Here is a 22,007-nt window from a genome sequence, read left to right on the forward strand (position 1 = left end):
TCGAACAATTTGCATTTAGGGTGAAGTGCAATTAATAGAAGCGGGGTGTTGTCCCGCGCCATTCCACGCCTATTAACACTATATTCCGCGGGAGTTTAGCATATCGAGGGGGCAATATTGAGTTACGCGACAGTAATTATAATACTCGTTAGACGGCGCTGCAAGAGAGAGAGTTTACCCTCTCCGCATGCTCGCGCGGTCCGTAGAGGATCGAAGGACGCCTTCCGCTTCCTCCTACCTACCGCCCTTTGCCCCCATACTCATTCCACCCTCCACCTTCTAACCCGTTCCACCCCATCCCTACCCCTTTTCTCTACCTACCTACCTACCTACCTACCTACCTACCTACCTATCTACCTACACCTACCTCTTCCATCTCTAAACGCCTTTTCCAAAGGGGTTCATCGAAGGTCTCGACGGTTTAGTGAAGAACCCTTCTGGCTTCGATTTCCGTCTATTCGCGAGACGATATCTTGATCCCGATTGTCGATAAAAAGAAAAAGGAAAAGAAGAAGAAACGAACGATCTTGTCAAATATTCTACTCGTTTCTATTGACGTCAACATGGCGATCTTCCAAATTCTAAACGTAATTACGAAAAGATATCCATATATATATATATAAACGATCCTGTATAAAATCTGATGTCTTTTTAACGTATTACAATTTAGATTTTGATATCGATTCGGTGTCGTTGTTTCGGTCTTTGTAAAAAACGATGACTCGATTATCAACGGTCTATCGACTCGTTATAAAAGAAACTACGAAAAGATCCTTTCCCTTTTCGATTGAGGGACTATTTCCGGGTTAGCTATCTTCACTCTCCCTACCACCTCCCACCCTCTCTAACGCGTCCCCCTCTCTTCTTTTTTCGCGCGGACTACGGTGTGTCTCGAGACACGCTTTATTTTTTTTCTTTCCTTGCCACCCTTCGTATTCTCTTACTCTCTCTCTCTCTCTCTTTTCGCAGGTGTCCAAGCTCCCACGATCTTTGCTATTTCTCGCCGCCCCATTTTCTCTCGTCATCTCGCGTCTAGCCTGCCATTATCTTATTTTCCGCTTGGAAACATCGCACCCACAAGAAAAACGATCTTCTGAGGTGTTAGAAAGAGAGAGTGAGGAAGAGAGTGGAAGAGGAAGAGGAAGAGGAAGAGAGAGAGAGGGAGAGGTAGAAAGAGAGGGAGAAATAGAGAGGGGTGAGAGTAAAGTGAAAGACCATTCGCACGAGGAAGATCACAGGTCTTCTCCTGTAATAACATTTGTATTCCCAAGCACCACCTTTTCCTTACGGATATCGAACCAGCTCTTTTATTCGCGAGAGTGACTAACATCCCTCTCTCTCTCTCTCTCTCTTTCTTTTTCTTTCTGTCTTTCTTTCTCTCATATACTTCTCACTCACTCTTACTCTCACTTGTTCGTTCGTTCGTTCGTTCCTACAAAATGACGAGACTATTACGATTTACGATGACAGAATCATTTTTCAATGTCCACGTAAATGTTTTAGAGCGTTGCGTTACAATTTCTTTTTTTTAACGATTTCGTTTGTTCCATTTCTTTCTTTTTTTCTTTCGTATTTCATTTCTTTTTTTTTTTTCTTCTTCGGAGAAAGTAATTTTACAAGCGGTCATCGTGAGAAGAAGATTGTTTAGGATTCGTTTGAGAACGCAACACTTTTGTCTCGATAAAGAATTGAATATTATAATGACGTAATGTAACGTTGATATATTTGTCGATTTGTTGTTATGATATAATATAATCGTATCGTTCCTCGGACTATTATTTTGATTTATATAGTGTGTCAACTACGAAGAAGAGAGAGAGGGGGAGAGAGAGAGAAAAGTGCCTGTTGCAAGAGTTCTCACTGAATGTCGCATTAAACGACTTTATGGTGTCACCTATGGGTATTAATATTACGACGCGAAGCTTATGGTCCTCGGTCCGTTGACCACGGCTATCGAAGGGTGAACGCGAAGAGAGAAAGAGAAAGAGAAAGAGAAAGAGAGGGCTGACGTTTGATTCTACCATGTTTTGAACCAAGGGAATCAATTTTTTTTTCTTTTCTTTTCTTTCTTCTTTTTTCTTTTTTTTGTTCCTCTTCTCCCCAACCAAATCGAATTATCGCAGTGTTCGTATCATATAAAATTTCTTTCTTACGATCAATTTGCGAAAATAAAAAATAAAGGAAGGTCTTTTCTCCTTCTTTTTTCTTTCTCTTTTTTTTTACTTTCTCCTCGCTTGACTTCGCTCTGACGGAGAATAAAAGTTTGAAGAAGAAAAAGAAAAAGAAGAAAAGAAAGAAAGGGAAAAACAAAAAAAAAAGGAAAATTTTGAATCGTAGTCATGGTTACGTTTGATTTGACACCCTATAGATAATTTTACCCTTACCGGTCACCTGCGATTCGTGTCCCGGCACCGTGTCGACGTTAACGATCACGATTTAACTCCCCTAATAAAGTCGAATTAAACGCTCCGCCGAACTGGATGCCTGACGCTTGCTACTACTATAACATCGATTGCTTGTTTTCCTCCTTTCGTGTATGTGGATAGGTACTTATTCGTTATATATATATATATATATATATATATATATATATATGCATGTATTTGTGTGTGTGTGTGTAACAAAAAAAAAAAAGAAATCTCTCTTCTATTTTATTCTATTTATAATTAAGTACTAGATTTATAATTACGAGAAAAATGAAAACATATCTTACGGTCGTTCTCGATTTTAAAGAAACGATTTTACGATGGAAAAATGTAACCCTTATTAATGTATTACACGAGCTCTTAGCGTCACCTCGTTTTTATTTTTTGTTTTTCTTTTTTATTTTTTCTCTCCTCGCCTCGTGTTCCCGCAAAACTTTGAAAATTAATTAAACGTGCACGCAATTTCGGATGTTTCGTGACTCGGTTAACAACGCGAAAGTGCTTTGAAAAGAGTTCAAGAAACATGTTTTCTCTCAGAAGCGGGAAATTTAAATCGTTCTCACGCTACGACGTTAGAAAAGATCTTCTTGGATCGATTCGCGGGATATGATCGAAGTTATTTATCTAAATGGTTTCTCGATTAATTGCCGTCGATCAAAAAAAAAAAAAAAAGATTTTCTTAATATAGAACGGATAAGTAATTAATTCTAAAAATGGATCGAATAGAAAATAATTGAAATAGATAGGTATTAGTGTTTTATCGTATCGATGGCAAGAAGCCAAACGGCCGACGTTTCATTTGACAGTTTGCGATCGACGTAAATACATTTCTAAGTTAACCGTTTGATCATTAACCGTAACCATTTTCGATTGGAATCTATTAAAACTGGAAGGTAAAATCGAAATATTCGATTTAAACGAACGGACTCTAATTCAATTGATAATATTAGAAATTTTCGAAAGCGTTAGAAGTTAAATAGTTCGTCCCCTTTTAGGAAAATCGTTATGATTGTCGACTAATTAACGAACTCGCGCGTGATCAATCTCCATCGTTAAGCCGCTTACGTATTATGTGTGTGTACGCGCGCGTGTGTGCTATCACCCGACTCTCATAGACTTACTCGTACACACACACACACATACACGCGCACGTGTATGCATCCACATATCCATGGATCCATACATCTATTCGTGCAACTACGTTGCGGGTTGGAACGATTAAACGAATGTAACGTAATTAATGTATGTACATCGCGTAACTATCCCGCCATGACTGTCGCGTAACATTTAATGCACCTCCCGATGTAAATGTAGCTCGCGAACCGGCGATAATTCGATAACGGCTGCGAAATTAGTTCTTGCGTGCGATTTACATTCTCTCACTACGACCTATAAAAGTCTGCTCGTTATTATTCCTCGTCGTGCGAATCCTTCGATCTCAGCAAGTACTTTACTACTTTTTCCTTTCTTTTCCTTTTTCCTTTTTTTTCTTTGTTTTAATCGTTTTTTTTTTACACATACACGATGAATCGAATCTAAATAAAAATTTAATTGGAAAAGTAACGTCAAAGTTACGAGATATATTCGACGCGATATACTGATCTTTTCTCTTAGGAGGAATGAAAGAAAAAGAAAAGAAAATGATAGCAAATGAAGAACAGAAAAGTCTCGTCTAGAATTTTTGGTAATGTATCCATATATAGACATGCATATATATACATATATATATATATACACATACATATACATATATGTATGTATCTATATATGTATAAGAAATCGAAGTTCATATTTATTGAAAAGAATATAAAAATGTTTCGCGAATAAAATGGAACACCAAGCGAATTAACGTTTAATCTCTCTTTTGAAACATTTCAGAAACGAATTGCGGGACGCGTAACGGTTTTATCGATCTTTTCCTTTTTTTCACTTTATCTCTACTGTTTCTCTCTACCTCTCTCTCTCTCTCTCTCTCTCTCTCTCGTATATTGCATATACGTACATAGAAAGCTTTTCATAGAAACAGAGAGAGAGAGAGAGAGATTCGAAGAACGATTTTAAATTCTTCCGCGCCGTTGTGTGCGGCCATCGAAAAAAATTGTAATCGAATTGGAGTATTTTTCCAATTGGCAATCGTCCGACGGCCAGAGCCATCGAACATTGGTCATTCACCCGTCTCCCTCGATTCCAAATTAGTTGGCCTACCGCGAAAAATCAATCTGCCCGCTTTTTTCCGCCTGCCTCGCTAGATTCCACCGTTGTCGATTCCACTCTTCTGTGGTTGCAACCCGGAAACGTTATATAGACGCACACGTATACATTTGTGTATATATATATATGTATATATGTGTATATATATATATGTATGGATGTATATAAACATATATAGTATACGAATAGTCCAACCTTTACTCTTTCTATACCTGAGATTTTCCAGATAAATATCGCGTTCCTCGTTCTTCATTTCAATTCGTAAAATAGCCACGGTAACTGCTTAAATGTTACCCTGACAATTTCACGACAGTGGATATATTTTTCGACGATAACGAACTTACGTTTATTACCTATCATTTGAAACTCTTATATTTCATCGTTCGTATATTTTATCTTTTACGATCGAGGATTCTATAATTAAAAGAAAAAAAAAAATATATCAATAGAAAATAAAAAAGAAGAAAGAATAAAAGAAAGAAACAACGAAGTTTATTATCGCGCGTCTCATATCCGATTAATAATCGTTTCGAATAAATCAAGACAAAATTTTCGATTTGTATATACCTATATACATATGTTCACATTATTACACACACATACACATATATATATATATATATAATTGTAAGTGTTGAGTTGATACAAACTTTCCAAGTAACGACACATCCAATAAACTTCCTAATTATGGCGAGAAAACAGTGTTAATCTCCGTGGCCTGACACTCACTCTCACTCTCACCCTCTCTTTTTCTCTCTCTTTCTCTTTCTCTCTTTCTCTTTCTCTCTTTCTCCAACATGTAGAGAGAGGTCCAGCTAAATGACCAGGTAAAAGCGTATAGAAAAGCGAGCACCATGAAAATCTGGGGAAACGGGCAGCGTTTTCCCGCTCGCAATCAGACCGCCGACCACCGAGTGAGCCCTCGGTACCCAACTATCTTCTCTCTCTCTCTCTCTCTCTCTCTCTCTGTCTCTCTTTTACTTCCTCATACTCCTCTACCTCTTCTCGGTTTTATCCTGGGTGGAAACTCTACGGTCCGGCCAATAAAAGCATCGTTTCCCGCCCTTCGTCATCGCCTATATATCATCCCTTCTCTCTCTCTCTCTCTGTTTCTTTCTATCTGTCTCTTTCTCTCCCTGTTTTTCTATCTCTCTCTCATGCGTGGCACGAACCATCTCGTCGGCCTAATAAATCCGACAGATAGGATTGGCGTGCGCTATCAATTAAAAACGAAGCCGAACGAGGTGCGTTCGCGAGACTCTTCATAAGAGAGAAAGAGAAAATGAAAAAGAGAGAGAGAGAGAGAGAGAGAGATTCAACCGGCTTGTCTGTTCTCCTCTAATAGGATTATGCGATTAGGTGTACCTTAGGGGCACCCCTTCATCTTCCGCCTTCTGCTTCTTCTCCTCCTCCTCTTCTTCTTTCTTCTCTTCTTCTTCTTCTTCTTCTTCTTTTTGATACGATTCTTTAGTATGATGGAAAATGTAGAAAAAGGGGAAGTGATAAGAATAAAAGAGAGGGAGAGAGAGAGAGAGTGGTTCTCTTTTTCTTTCTCCTTCCATCTGTCCTTTCGAATTGGAAAAAAATGGTGCGGTCTGGTTGGAAAGAGAGAACGGCACGGTGGTAGTCGGTGGGTTTTAAACGTAATTTAAATTTTTAATTGCGATTCTCTAGTCGGAGAACGACGCCTCCGTCGTCCTTTGCCTTTACGGAGAAACAGAGAGAGAAAGAGAAAGAGAGAGAGAGAGGAAGAGAGAGAGAGATAGATAGATAGAGAGAACGACCTTTCCTCTCGTTTGATGCTACTGTTTTTTTAGAGAGAAAGAGAAAGAGAGAGAAAGAAAGAGAGAGAAAGAGAGAGAGAGAAATAAAGAGAGAGAAAAAGAGAGAGAGAGAGTTCGTATAGCCGTTCTTAAACGTTCCCGTTAAGCTTTCCGTTCTCTTTTCTCAATTCCGCGAGGCGGAAGGAACAGGGAGGGCGGTGAAGTTAATTAAAACGCGTTGTTTTATCCGATCTCGCGAAATACGAAACGCTAGCTTTGAAATTGGCTTGCTTTGAATAACGAGATAATCTCACTGAATTATTTGGATCTTTATCGAGACATGATAATTATCTATCTTTATATCTAATTCTTTATCTATCCGTTTATCTCCTTTCTAATCAATTCGTTCTAATTCCTAAATTTATTTCTTTCTTTCATTTTTTTTTTCTTTCGATAATATTCTCGTTACTAGTATTATTCCAAACATATACACACACACACACATACACAAACATGTGTGTATATATATATATAATCTATTCACAGTCTCGGTTTAAGTTCGAAAACGTTCGAGTCTGTTTTAATCGTCGAGGACACGCAGCAGGAAATTTTTAATAAACGGTTTCAACGTACATAATATGTATGAGCGCATAATATTCGATCACGATTCGTAGAGCGGTAAAAAATACGCTTGCGTGATCCGCTACATTTTCTGCCAGAGATACCTTCGATCGAGATCGGAGCGCCATCATTTTCCTAGCAGGCGAGTAAGCTTTATGGTGTCCTACCCAGTTCTTTTTTCTCTTTTCTTTTTTCTTTTCCTTTCTCTCTTTCCTACTTTCTTTCTTCCTTCCTTCCTTCCTTCCTTCCTTTCTTCCTTCCTTTCTCTTTTTTTCATTTTATACGAAAGCTTGACGTTTTATTCACGATAAACGACGATTTAGATATACTAAAACGTTGAGATCGCGATCGAAAAGTAAACTCGTAATAGATGCCACTATTTTACTCGCGTGTTCATTTCATGATAGAAGTTTGTTCACGTATGTATACATAAATATATATACATATATATATATATATACATATGTATTTATATCTATGTTTGCTGAACAATAATCGAGCGAGCAACGAGCAGGTATATCTACTATTCGTCTAATGCTAACATGCTAATACGCTATATGGATCGTCTATTAAACTGTTCAACTATGATCAACGCGAGTTAACGTTCGTGAGGATAATATTTAATAATCTTTCTTTATACTTTCTATTATCAAGTGGAAACGATAAGCTCGAAAGAATGAGGCACGTCGAATGATTATTACCATCGTTCGATATATAAATAGATATAACTATTGTACATATACACATACACACATATAATATCGTTTTTATTATCGAATAATATTGCGTACATTGTCTCTCTTTCCCTCTCCCTCTTCCTATCTCTTTAGTTATCAAGATTTTAATTGAAATAATTGTTAATAAGTTCGTTCATAGCAACGCGATTGTAACCCATGTCCGGCTATGTTGATGAATATCAAAGTAAAAATCTATTTCGCATTGTTAAACGATAAAAAAAAACAAGGGTGTGTGCGAGCCTCTATATATGTATAGGTGTATTGGTGTTTGTGGGTGGGATCGGAGGACGAGCAATTACCTCGTCGAAACTGCATCATTTATCGCGATGATTTGTTAATCGTCGAAGTTACGGGCGCGTACAGTTTCGGAACGAACTCGTAATCGATTGGGTCGAAACAATAAATTTCATTTTATTACACCGAACGAATGAAAAGCGTTTATATCATTCACCTTTATTTTATATTACGATATATGGGTACTACATTCAATTTAATTTTTCTTAATATTAAAAATCATCATTACCGTTAATGCGTCGATTATTATTTATACGTTTTGTAACGAACAAACACGATCGCCATTAGAATTTCTTCCGAAATTGTTTTACGTTTCATATTACATATATATATTTAATATATGTATATATATATATTTTTTTCATCTCTTTTTATATATACCACGATACGTAACATTGAATCTTTCTTAATATAAAAAAAATATCATTACTGACGTCGATTATTATTTGTACATTTTCTAACAAATACACGTCGACAAATTACCCACTTTCAAAAAATTATTTCACAATCTATCTACATATGTACACACATATGCATTTCCTTTCTTTCGTATTATTCAAATCAATGAATAGATAATTACTTATGTCGTAGAATTGTGAAATAATTCCATTCGTTCGTAATATTTAATCTCGACGTAAAATAAAATAATATGAGGGATATCGTATGTAAAGATCGACATGTATGCGGAATGCATTATTGATGATCGTGGCGGTTGGTTAAAAAAAAAAAAAAAGAAAATAAAATAAAATAAAAGAAAAGAAAAGAAAAGAAAAAAGAAGGAAAGATTGCAATGATGAACGAAAGGAAAAAAAATAAAAAAGATAAAAAAAATAAAAAAAAAAAAAAATAAAGTAAAGTAAAATAAAGTAAAGTAAAGTAAAGTAAAGTAAAGTAAAGTAAAGTAAAGTAAAGTAAAGTAAAGTAAAGTAAAGTAAAGTAAAATAAAGTAAAGGAAAATCAATCTCTCCTTTGAAGAATTATAAAAGGCAGGTGTCGGTGTTAGTAGGCAGGAACGAACGTGCAGGTTATTATACCTATAGACGAGTAAAGTTTGGCACGAGTATGGGAAAACGTGCCCCTGGGAGAGAGAGAAACCTAATCGATGCGTCGTCGCATGCGACTGCGTGCTTTTATCGCTGTCACGCACATAATTAATTTAATTTAGTTTAATACGCTGGGCGGTGAACGTCGGCCGTTGGGCGGCGATTGCCGTTCCGATTGTTTGCACGGAAACGCTACCATTAAAGCCTCTACCGTTGGCTAGCAGCCACGACTAGTTCGTACCACATCGAATTCCAAAGTGGGAACGATAAATCGTATCGTTCATCGATCCTAAAGAATCTATTTCTGTCTATCTTTCTGTCTGTCTCTTTTTTTCTTTCTTTCTTTTCTTCTCTCTCTCTCTCTCTCTCTCTCTCTCTCTCTGTATCTCTCTCTTTAATCCTCTCGTTATGATTACATTAATATCAAATTTATTCAAAACTATCAGAATAATTTCAACGATTAGATGAAATTTCACTTAATTCGTATTTTTAAATAAACGTCATTCGAAATCTCTATGAACGATTAATTTTAATACGTGGATATGTGTCGTATATTTTGTCTTTCCGAGACAATATTATATCGTTAGATCTTCCATCCAAGGATCAATTTCCGATGATATAACGATACGTTGTATTCAGTAAAAATTGTTGCCAAGATCGAGTACTAATTAGTCGTTACGTTAAAAATGATTATATCCTCGGATGTGTGAGGTAACAATTAATGTTGCGCGTATCGTCTTATATTAACGTATAAGGCAGAGTAATTAAATTTATATACATATTTACGTGAACGCGTAAAAAAAAAAGGATAATAACTTAATTAAAAGAAACAAAAAAAGAAGAAAAAGAAAAAAAAAGAAAAGATAGAAAGAGAAAAGAAGAAAAAGAAAAGAACAAAAGTTCAATTTGAATTTGTTGCTCACCTGAACGCGAACTTCAGGAAGATTGACTTTCATAGCAAGTTCCTCCCTGGAATAGACGTCAGGGTAGTGAGATTTTTCGAATGCTCTCTCAAGTTCGTGCAGCTGGTAAGTGGTGAAGGTCGTTCTGTTACGACGATGCTTCTTCTTTCCTCCATTCCCGTTAATGTCGTCCCCGCAACCCGCTCCAAGTTCCTCGTCGCTACCACCGCCAGTTGAGTTGCAGCTGTTCTCACCTGGAAACGCAAGCGGCACGTCGTGCCGGTCAGAAACGCGCTAGGGACCTTCGAGGAAACGGTCGTTACGGCTAATGGGGTTGGTAATGGTCATCGATTTATCCACCGGCAACCAAGCTATTACCTCTATTATGCGAACATGATAATGGTAGTTACGATCACCATGGACTCTGTTACTTCTCGACGTCATTCGGATCTAATCAATGAATTTTTATTTTCTACGATGCACAGATATACTTAACGTTCGTGCTTAAAAAAATAAATAAATCAATGAAAATAATCGCCAACAGATACATCTGTTAAATAATTTCTAATCGGACTGATTAATGAAACGCAAATTTTATGAAACGTAATTGAATCGATTTCACTGAATTTTTCTTCTATTCTTCGATTCGCCAAAAAAAGAAAAAAGAAAAAAAAAAGGAGAGAAAAGTTATATATGGATATTTAATAAATGATTATGATTCTTGATCGAAGATTAAAAAAAGAAACAGAGAAGAAGAGAAGAAAAATCGTGGATATATTTATTAGCTAATTTTTTTCCTTTAATCGTATAGATTAAAGCACGCTATCAAAGTTTACTTTAATAAACTAGCAGGGTAATATTCTTAGATTTTAAGAAACGGGACAATATCGGTTTTTAGCATAAGTTGAAGACCACTGTGTAAAGTGTGCGATAGCACGTACGTTCATACACCGGGTGGCACGTGAGAAATCAAGTGGCACGATGGCAACATTTGTAAAATCTTATATCGTGCTGTACGTCGGGTCAATGCTGCTTATCTACCGTTTTACTAAAGCAACCGACTAACAACCGTTCTCTCTCTCTTTCTTTCTTTCTCTCTCTCTCTCTCTCTCTCTCTCTCTCTTTCTCTCTCTCTCGTTTACTCGTGAGCTACGCTGTGTAATCGTTAAATGAGCAAAGAGAACCGCAAGATTTACTACTTTCGAACGCGCACGCGACCATTTTATTTGCAAATTACTCTCTCCTTCTTCTTTTACTACACACAAGTAACATTTTTTACGTAGACAAAAAGCAAAAATACTTTCGATGGCTCTTAAAAAAGTAACAAAACAAGAAAAAGAAAAGAAAGGAAAACATAAACCTGATTAAGATATTATAAAGAACAAATTAATTATATATATATATTTACATACATATATATATAAAGTATATATATATAAAACTATAAAATTGATTAGTACTGCATAATTAAATAGCTATATTTATACGGAATATATAAAACATTTTACACGAAGAAGAAGTTAGTTCGTCGAATGTGATCGTTAACGTAAGAATATAAATCACACGTGTGTCTAGGACGAAGATCGACGGTATACTGAATTGTTTATGATCGGTCACTTAGCATAGATGTATGTATACATGATATTTATGTAGATGAATTAATCTCCGTATATTACACACGTACGTATTTACCTCTCTTTGTTTACAAAATTGATATTCTATCCTTCTAATCTCCGTGGTAATTTTCGATAATATTTTGAAATATGTAAATAATTATTCTTTTCGTAAGACATTGACAAATTATTATTAATAAAATATTTCAATGATAATCATAGTGCATGATATCTTCGGTGAGCGATCGAAAGGATTAAATATAAATTAAATTTCGATTTAAATATGATAAATAAGTACTTACTTACATATTTACTTACTTATCTATACTAATATACATATATATTCTACGTTGCTGTTCTTTGCTTATGATACGTATATTTTGTAATTCCAATGGGACTATATATATATATATATATATATATATATATATATATATATATATATATACGTTATTGATTTTTATATTAAACATCTAACGACAGATCTCTGACATATTAAACCTATCATAAATTTAATATCTATTAGAAGTAATCTTTCTTGGAAAACTAGTTGTTACTTATTACGACTAATACCATTTTGATCATAGATTAAATAAGAATAATAAATTATATTATATCTATATTATTTAATAGTGTATAAAAGTCAGTAGCGTTTGAGTTATCAGTCGTCAGTAACATCATAATCTTTCGTGGACATTCATGCACCGTGGGGTATATATATTCAAGCTCTCATTAACTGCATAATTAACCTTCTCTCGCATCGGAGCGCAGCGCATTAGATCGAATTGTGGGGGGTAATCGGGTGGCTCAATGGCGGCTCGGCCCTAAGCGTCGGCCCTACGTGCCTCTCCTCTCTCTCTATCTCTCTCTCTCTCTCTCTCTCTCTCTCTATCTCTCCCTCTTTCTCTTGCTTCCTCCTCTCTACGAACGTCTACTACTCACGAACGCTTGGCTTGTGTCCGTGGAAGAGCTAATAACCTTGCCTTGCTTCGTGATTGACGCGCCTATACCGGCTAATTATCAACAACAATCAATAATGGCCCCCGAGAGTTCCAACGCCACCGACTACTCCCTTACCACCCTTCCTGATCCACCCCTTTCTATACACCTTCAACATCTTTGCTGTTTCTTGCTAATAGGTTACAATGCGAATTAACGATAAGAAATTGATTTATACGGAAAAAGATGAAAAATTTTGTCGTATATAATATATATATATATATATATATATATATATATATATATATATATATATTCTATCTTCACATTTTTATCGTTAACTATTTTTCTACTGTGATTTCTTTTTTACCGAAATAAGGTCGACAAAATTTGGTCAATGGGTATAACTATTTTTGAAAAGTAAAGTACTTACTTGTATGAAGAAAAAAAAAGAAAGAAAGAAAAGAGAATCCTTGTTACTTCCTCGATCTTTTTTTAATAATCCTTGCAACTTTTACTTAATAACATATGATTGTAAAAAAATAGATAAAAATTGTCGATTCGTAAGATTATTTTCTGAACAGTAGATATCTATATTTTATACAAGAACAAATTCATATTAATTTTCAATCTTATCCTCGTAGTCCTTCGAACTTTCTTTCAATAATATGTAACATTCAAATTAATTGATTAAAATTAAAGAGTACTTTTCAAAATGTATATCAAAAAGTAGCACGACAATTTTGCAATTATCTCGATTTGAAAGTATTGTTGATTGATCGAAGATCGAGGGTCAATCGTTCGAAGTAAATTTTCTAGTAGTTTTGAGTCGATAGAGATTACAGGAGTTGCTTCTAGAGAGAAATAGTGTATATATATATATATATATATATATATATATATATATATATATATATATATATATACACATATATATGGTAAAGCGAAGTATACGGGCGTGTACGCCGTGCGGGGATACGTCTGCGCAATAATTGGTTTCGGTGGGACAGAGTAACCATCATCGTGATTAAATTCTACCAGGCAGGCGCAGAATGTCGGCGTGACGACGCGTTCACCGCTAGACTCTCTCTCTCTCTCTCTCTCTCTCTCACTTACTCCTTCTGTTTAACACGTTTCTAGATTCTCTCTCTCTCCCTCTCTCTCTCTCTCTCTTTCTCATTTACGTCGTCTTCGCAAGACGAATTGCGAATTAAACTTCGTGATTTCGTACGTCCTGACCTCGACTAGTTCATGCTACTCGATATTTACACTTTATAAATGTCTATTAAGAAAATTAATACAGTATATTACATATACATGTATGTATATATGTATATATGTATATATATATTCTTTTGATTTTTATTACCCGTGAAATAGCTTAATTGATATTTGTTATAATAATAAAAACAAAATACAACGAGGGAGAAAAGAGAAAACAAAAAGAAAAAGAAATAGATGTATTTAAGCAAATATTCTCCGATCGAAAAGGTGTCGGTCATTGTCGGTATTTCTACGAGAGAAAGATAATAATCGCGGATACCGTGTATTTAAGAGGGGAAGCGTGCGCACGCTCTCTCTCTCTCTCTCTCTCTCTCTCTATCTCGAGAAAGAAAGAAAAAAAAAGAGTGTTCTATCACGTTCTAGCTACTTAAGAGATTGACACGAAAAGATAGTATAATGGACGAAGTGGTCGGCCCGTGCTTTCTTAACCCTCCACCCCCTCCCTCCTCCCTACTCCTCTTCACCCCCCACTCCACCCTCCTATTCCGACTTACCTACTGACTCTAATGGGCCAACACTGATCGCTGATAAATTTTAAAACGCCGTGGGGGCCCCTTTTGATTCTTCTCGGCTGCTTAATCGAGTTAAGGTGCCGATTAAGAAACAGGCTGCCGTCACGTTAACGCGGTACGATCGTACCTACACTAAAGTTTATTCCTTTGTCCTACCGTAAAAATCCTTCGTCCTTCGGATGTTACGGTTTAAAGGTACGTATCAATCGTTCTCAACTCGAGAATAATTTTCTTCATAGAAATGATATAGTTAATTATTTATATAATGAATGTATTATAGTTAAGATTAATATATTATATCGTAGTATGTATATGTAGTATGTATATATATATTATATATATCATATTATATGATAGTAGTTATATAATATATTTTAATACGTATAAGAAAACGACGTTTGTTAAGTAAAATCTATGGATTTGTTCTTCGTTGTTTTAATATCGTTGTTAAATGGATATTTCGTTCTTATCGTGGAGATTAAAATTTTTCAAAAATGTTATACTTTTTACGAATGAATTGATTTTTGCCTGATAGACCGATAATGTTATCGGATGCGTTATAATATAAATTCGAAATACTTATCGTTTCTGATCTTAAACGTTTTCGTTAGTTCAGTGAAGCAGCCGCCGATATTGCTACGATCCAACCTGGTATCCTATAATCCGTCCCGTTCGTCGCCGTATTTGCGAGGAAAACGTCACGTGCGATAATTAATGCTAAACGGATTAACTTCCTCGAATGCGAGCTCTCGTATTAATCCGATTATAATGGACTGACGTTAACTGTGAAAGGTTTATTACTCTTTTCCTAAAAGAAGTCACCTTATTCTAGGTTGACAAGTAAGTTACTTACTTAGATAGATACATATATCTACGTAATACATACGATATAGATAAGTTCTCGCTAAAACTCGGTCAACGATAAATTTCCGAGAGTCCACTTATTGTGCTTTATTTTACATGGTTAATTAACCTTTTAGATGGATATAACAGGATAGATCGAGATATATTATATCGACGTTTGACGAAATAATAAAAAAAATAAATTTGATGAGTTTAATTATTAACATTGATAAATTAAAGTAAGCGAAAATTATACGAAATTTACGATGATAAGATTTACGAACTTATAAATAGAGAAAGGAAAAGACAGACAGACAGACAGAGAGAGAGAGAGAGAGAGAGAGAGAGAGAGAGAGAGAGAGAGAGAGAGAGAGAAAGAGAGAGAAGGGTGTAGACAGGAGCGTAGCAAATTATTTTTTATCCCGGTAGGATGGTAAAAAGATAGATACATAAATTGAAAGAGAGAGAAAGAGAGAAAGAGAAAGAGAGAGAGAGAGAGGATGAAAAACTTCGTTGCTCGATGTTCGACGAGACGCACGATACGCCGTCTCGTTCCGTCGTTTATACTTAAGCATGGCTGTCGATTCGAAATCTAATTTCCTTGATCGGCGTGGGAGGACAGGTCGAGACAAAGAGGGAGTAAAATCGGGGGATAGGAAATAAGAGAAAGAAGATGGTATGCCGTCACACAGAGGGCTTAGCTCGCCGACCAAAGAAGATTACAGAATTTGTCTTCTCGTGGACCGTCACCGGTGCTCTTCTTTCCTTTTCTTTTCAACCCCTCTCCTTTTTCTTATATATCTTTCTCTCTTTCTCTCTTTCTTTATCTATCTATTTTTCTCTCTCTCTTTCTCTCCCTCTCTTTCTCTTGTCTTCTTCCACCGCTCGGGCCGACTCTTTCGGTTTTTATCTCCGGAACGAAACGCAATGGCCACTTTGCGCGCCGGCACAAAGTTTCGACGGAAATTTCTTCGTAAAAGCCGCTGTCACCTTTCGCGCGATTTAATCCGACGCACCATATCGATCGTACTCTTCTCCCCAAGCTGCTTCTTCTTCATCGAAAAGAATAGCGGAGAAACAGAGAGAAAGAGAGAGAGAGGAAGGGAGAATCTTCCGACATGGACAAATTCTTTCGTAGATTAGAACGTAACAAGATAGGTACCTTTATATATATATATATATATATATTTGCTTGGACATACATACATATATCTGCACAAGACCATCAACGATCATGGCCCAGGATACAATTTATGTATCTTGATTAAAGCTTTATTGAAATTCTACCGATATCTATGTATGTATGTATGTATTTATTTATTTATTTATTTATTTATTTTCTTTTTTTATTTATTTTTTCTCCCTCTTCTCTCTCTCTGCCAAAGAATGACACGGCCAACCACGGTATATATTCACAAAAAAAAAAACGAAACAGAACGTTCGTCGTTCTCTCTTTTTCTTTTTTTCTTTTACAGTCCCTCTCCTCCGATGACGATATTAAACGATATTAAAAAATAGAGGAGAGAGAGAGAGAGAGAGAGAGAGAGAAAGAAAAAAGAAATGATTCGTTTATATCTACGAGATTTCAAGTTTACGTTTGCGTATCTACGTGTATGTAGGAATGCGTTTAATGCGCACAGAAGCATAGAGATATGTGATATCTATTTTTGAACAATTGCAAATCTTTGTTGAAAGTATCACGAACGATTGGTGCCGGTCTATATGAAACGTTTTTGTTTTGTAATTTTTTATTTTTATATATACACATGTATATATATGTATATATTTCTTTTTTCATTAAAAAGATTTTTTTTTCGATTTCTTTTTTATTTATTTTCGACAATGGTGGTGTTTCATAGCACTTTGAAAAATGCTTATCCTCAACGGTCTTTGATCATCGTTCGAAACATGTATGGTCGAGTAATCCGCATGTCTTTTAATAAAATTAATGAACAGGTTCCATATCTCGAGTCCACTAATCCTTGACTGTCTTCTCGACCGTTGGTCTGTTCAAAAAATACTGTAGTAAGAGAGAAAGAGAGAGAGAGAGAGAGAGAAAGAAGGATAGGATATACGAGAGAAAGAGAAGAAACGATTCTTGATCGTCCATAGGCTAAGAGAGTATCAGGTTCGTCGATTATTCGCGTACCCAGTATCGAATTATTAAATTGTCAAAGTGCTTGCGAACGTGTGCTCTTTAAGAACTAGTTCTCTCTCTCTCTCTCTCTCTCTCTCTTTTCTATCTGACTCTTGCCTTAGAGAAAAGGCTCTTAAGCTGTCATCAAGTTCTTGCCTGGAGGATAAAGTTTCCTTCTAAACGGGTCAACGGACTTTGAGAGGAGGCAGCAACTTTGTTCTATTACCCGTCGGTTTGTTTCGTCTCCGAATAAAAATGTAATTTGATCGTAGTAATCATCGATATTCGTTTAGCATCCCTTCTTCCTTTTTCCTTTTTTATTTTATTTCGTTTTGTTTTTATTTATTATTCTCTTTTCTTTTCTTTCTTTTTTTTGTTTCCTTTTTTTTTTCTTTTTGTGATTCCTATTTCAATTTTAATTCTTGTTCATCAATGTTTAATTTTTCATTTGGTTTACTCTTTTTTTTTCTCTCTTTTTCTGATTTTTCGTTCTATTTTCTTTTCTTTCTTTTTTCTTTTTTTGCAATTTCTACGTTTCGATTGTAAGTCTTGTTCATCAATGTTTAATTTTTCATTTGGTTTTACTCTTTTTCTTCTCTTTAAAAAATTTTTCCTTTTTTTCGTTCAATTTTCTTTTTCTTCGTTCATCAATATTTTTTTGTTTATCTTTTGATTTTGTTCTCTCTTTCTTTCTCTCTCTTTTTCTTATTCATCCCTATCGAATTTGTAATAATCTTTCCCGACGATATGATATTGATACCACTCGGACTAATTCGTTTAACGTTATCACGCGAGGATCGTACTTAATCGGTATTTGAAAAGTTTTGAAAATTTCAGATGGAATGCCTCGAGTCGAATTAATCTTATCAGAAACTGGTTTTCGTTGAAATCGTTCGAAATAGGAGCCAACTAAATTTCCGATATTTCGTGTTTAAGGGTAACGGAAATACAACGATATAAACGAACGAAAAGATGAAAGATATAGAGAGAAACAGAAAGAGAGAGAGAAAATGAATAAATATATTTTTATCTTTTTATCTATCTATCCATTTATTATCTATCCATTATATATATATATATATATTACTTTTTAAAAGTATTTTTTTTGATTTTTAACTTTCTTACAAATTCTTCTAAATTTTCTTATTTCCTATCTTTCTTCATTCCTTTCTTTTTGCGAATATATACAGTGCTTGTAATAAAGGAGAAAACTACTTTCTCTTTCTCCCCTCGTTATGGTTACCGGTTAATAATTTAATTGTTCCCTAGCGTGCACGCTTCATTGGGATATCTTAGCCGGCATCGGCGCACGAGCTTCGTTAGCTTCTATACGAAAGGGATATACATACATATATAGCAACGTACTACACTTGGCGTGTTAAAATTCACATTTCGCTGCTCACCGAGCCAATGAAATTCTTTTGAAATGATTAAGTACCTACTTACTATGTAAAACATTTAACCATACTGATATACATAGAAATGATTTTAACAATTAGTACGAGACTGATTACTACAAATATATATATATTCATATGTATTCGTGTGTGTGTGTATATATATATATATATATATATATATATATATATATATATATATATATATATATATATATATCTAGAGAGAGAGAGAGAGAGAGAGAAAAAGATTAAACAATATTATTTAACGATAATAATCGAATATATTTCAATGAAAACATATCACGAATTTGGCGATACTCATTTTGTCAATGGATTTCAGTATACCGATTTTGAATTATCCAGGCGTCAATATTAATCGCGGTAATGACGTACTGATTGCTAATCGGTGCACAAATTACACGAATACCATTGCCACGAGTATTTGGATATATATATATATATATATATATATATATATATATATATACACACACACAGACACACACACACACACACACACACACACACACACACACACATATCATATATACACACACACACACATATACATATATATACATATACACATATGTTCGCGTGTATACATGTACGTGTATGTCTGTTTCTCATTTGCCTACAGCTATATATATACATATATATATAGACACACACATGTGTATGTAGAAGAGTTTATAGGTATGGTAACTATCTCTATCTTCGTTTCCAATGTATATCTCTGTCTTCGCGTCGGATTCGTGTCGTCTCGTCTACGACTATCGATCACGACTGAAACGTTTCGGGTATCTCTACGAAGCAAAGTAGGTTCCGCGACGATTCCCGGTGTACGATTGATCGCCGACACCTGTGCACCAATTACTACTCGTGAGCTTTGATCCGACGGTAATTCGCTTTAATTGCTAAGCTTCTCTCTCTCTCTCTCTCCATATATATATATATGTATATATATATATCACTCTCACTCTCTCATCGTTCTCTATCTTCTATGTATTTATCTGATATTTCACTATCTTTATTACGAAAAAAGATAAATGTACCGATACGTCTAGATAATTACGTATTTTTACTTTTCCCCCCCCCCCCCCCTTAACTATTTATAAATATATCGCATAATCAAACGTTAATCAAATTATTTCAATGAACTTAGCGACCCGACCAAATTCTCGCTTCTGATCTTTTCACCGTTTACACATTTTCTTTTATGATTTGTCAAAAAGTAGTCAATTTATGATTAAAAAAAAAAATGTTGGGAAAATAGAAACGCCCAGGAACAATCTCACTTATTAAAAACTTATCGATTAGTATCGATTTGTTATTATTCGTTTTTTCCTTTCTCTCTCTCTCTCTCTCTCTTTTCTGTCCCTTTTTTTTCGTCGAACAAAATCAACTAGGACCTTCGCCTCTTGGAGAGAATCGATTTCTTTTCGTTCTTTCTTCCTTCTCTTTCGTCGTTTTTTCATCGTCTGACACACACACACACACACACGAACGGACGAACGTAAACGCACGCACTCACGCATACAGAGATACATATACACAACGAAACGAAAAGCTGATTGGTAGGATGAAAACGCGCATGTGCTCATCCGTTTCGTCGGTGAGTATCACGAGAAGATTCACCTTTTTAATTTAGCGCACGGACAAATAGAGAGCTCTAGGGTAAACAAAACGTCGCTCGTTTAAATCGAACGAATCGAGGCGATAAAAATTTCTCGAACGCTCGTCCATCCCCTTTTTACTTCCCTCCCCCACGACACCCCCTCATCACTACCCCCAATCATTCCTCTCGTATCCCCTCATCTCTTTCGGCAAATGTTATAACGTTCCAGGCGAGTGTGTCGTATCTCCCAAATGTAAATTGATAGAAATTTATCGAAAAAGTGCGGGAACGTAATTAATGAAGCCCGTTTATTCGTTGAACTTTTCCGTCCTCTTCCGACGGCTCTTTCCGTTGAGTTCGTTACTAACTCTCTTTCGGTATCAACGTTTATTCGATGGGCCGAGAACGTCCGACCAAAAAACAAGCTGTTCTCGTAATAAACGGGTATGAAATTACACGTAATTGCTTGCACCCATTTAGCTCTCTCTCTCTCTCTCTCTCTCTCTCTCTTTCTTTCTTTCTTTCTTTCTTTATTTCTGTCACATACAGCTTCCTAGTACGTACACACGTATACACATGAACACGACCTACCTACTATTGTTTTGGTCACGCGATCGAAGTTACCCCCTTCTAACAAAGTACTTTTGCGTATGGCACACGTTCGCAGACGTTGTCACGATCTTTTTCCGTAATACAGACATTAGAGAGAGTAAGAACGAGATGGAAGGAATGTGAGAGAAAGAGAGAGAGAGAGAGAGAAGGTCAAGTTTTCTTTTTATTTATAAAGAAAAAATAATATATATATAGATTTAGGGGAAGAGACAGAAAGAGAGAGGGGAGGAAGGTAAAGTTTTCTTTTTACTTAAAAAGAAAAAATTATATATGTAGATTTAAGAAAAGAGAGAGAGAGAGAGAGAGAGAGAAGAAATGAGAGAATGATCTCTCGAGAAATTATGATTGAAAAATCATAGTATCAGATCGAGATTGGTTGAGATTTATTTTATAGAGACATTAAAACGAGTATAAAAAGAAGAGAGAGAGAGAGAGAAAGAGAGAAAAAGGGGCAAATACTTTTTTTTTTTTTTTTTTTTTTTATAAAGAAAGAAATAATGGAACGGAAGAAATAAGAAATGGGACAACGATCTTTGATAAATTATAATCGAAAAATGGAAGTATCATAGATCGAGATAGTTGAAATTTATTTAACTAATAAATGTCGAGAAAGCAATGTATGTATATAACTCTCTAGATTTCTACTTTATAATCAGGTGATAAATACAGGTATACCGTGCTTCTCAAAGCTTCCCGTTAGCTTACATTAAGATAATGTAACAACGTAGTAATATGCATTAATAGCAATAAAAAAAAAATAAAGAGAAAGAGAGAAAGGGAGAGAAAAAAAGAAGAAAAAAACCTAATCTAGCATGGTCGGACTTGAGCGTTTTGCATTTTAACGAGTTCTCGCGCTTGATAGGAGAATTCTCTGAGCGTAGATAAGAGAAACGGATGAAAACGCGGGGTTTGCATGGGGTTTTAGTTAATCGTCCAAACGATGCCGATAATTACCGTATAAACCGAAAGAAATTAATCAAGACGTTAAAGGAACACCTGTTCCAATTATCTTATATGATTCAATCATGTATTCTTGGCTTTCTTGAAAAAGA

At 35.4% G+C, this 22,007-nt stretch overlaps 1 protein-coding gene across 2 annotated transcripts in view; it reads right to left on the bottom strand.

Annotated features, from left to right (window-relative positions):
• The window catches only part of LOC127072947 (retinal homeobox protein Rx1-like), a 40,853-nt gene that overhangs the window by 14,029 nt on the left and 4,817 nt on the right, over window positions 1-22,007 (bottom strand). For both annotated transcript variants that reach the window (XM_051013846.1, XM_051013844.1), the window contains one exon: window positions 10,019-10,251. In XM_051013846.1, the coding sequence (XP_050869803.1) occupies window positions 10,019-10,251 (233 nt within the window). The remainder of the gene's footprint in view (window positions 1-10,018; window positions 10,252-22,007) is intronic.

Source organism: Vespula vulgaris, chromosome 2 (assembly GCF_905475345.1).
Source record: "Vespula vulgaris chromosome 2, iyVesVulg1.1, whole genome shotgun sequence".
Lineage (NCBI taxonomy): Eukaryota > Metazoa > Arthropoda > Insecta > Hymenoptera > Vespidae > Vespula > Vespula vulgaris.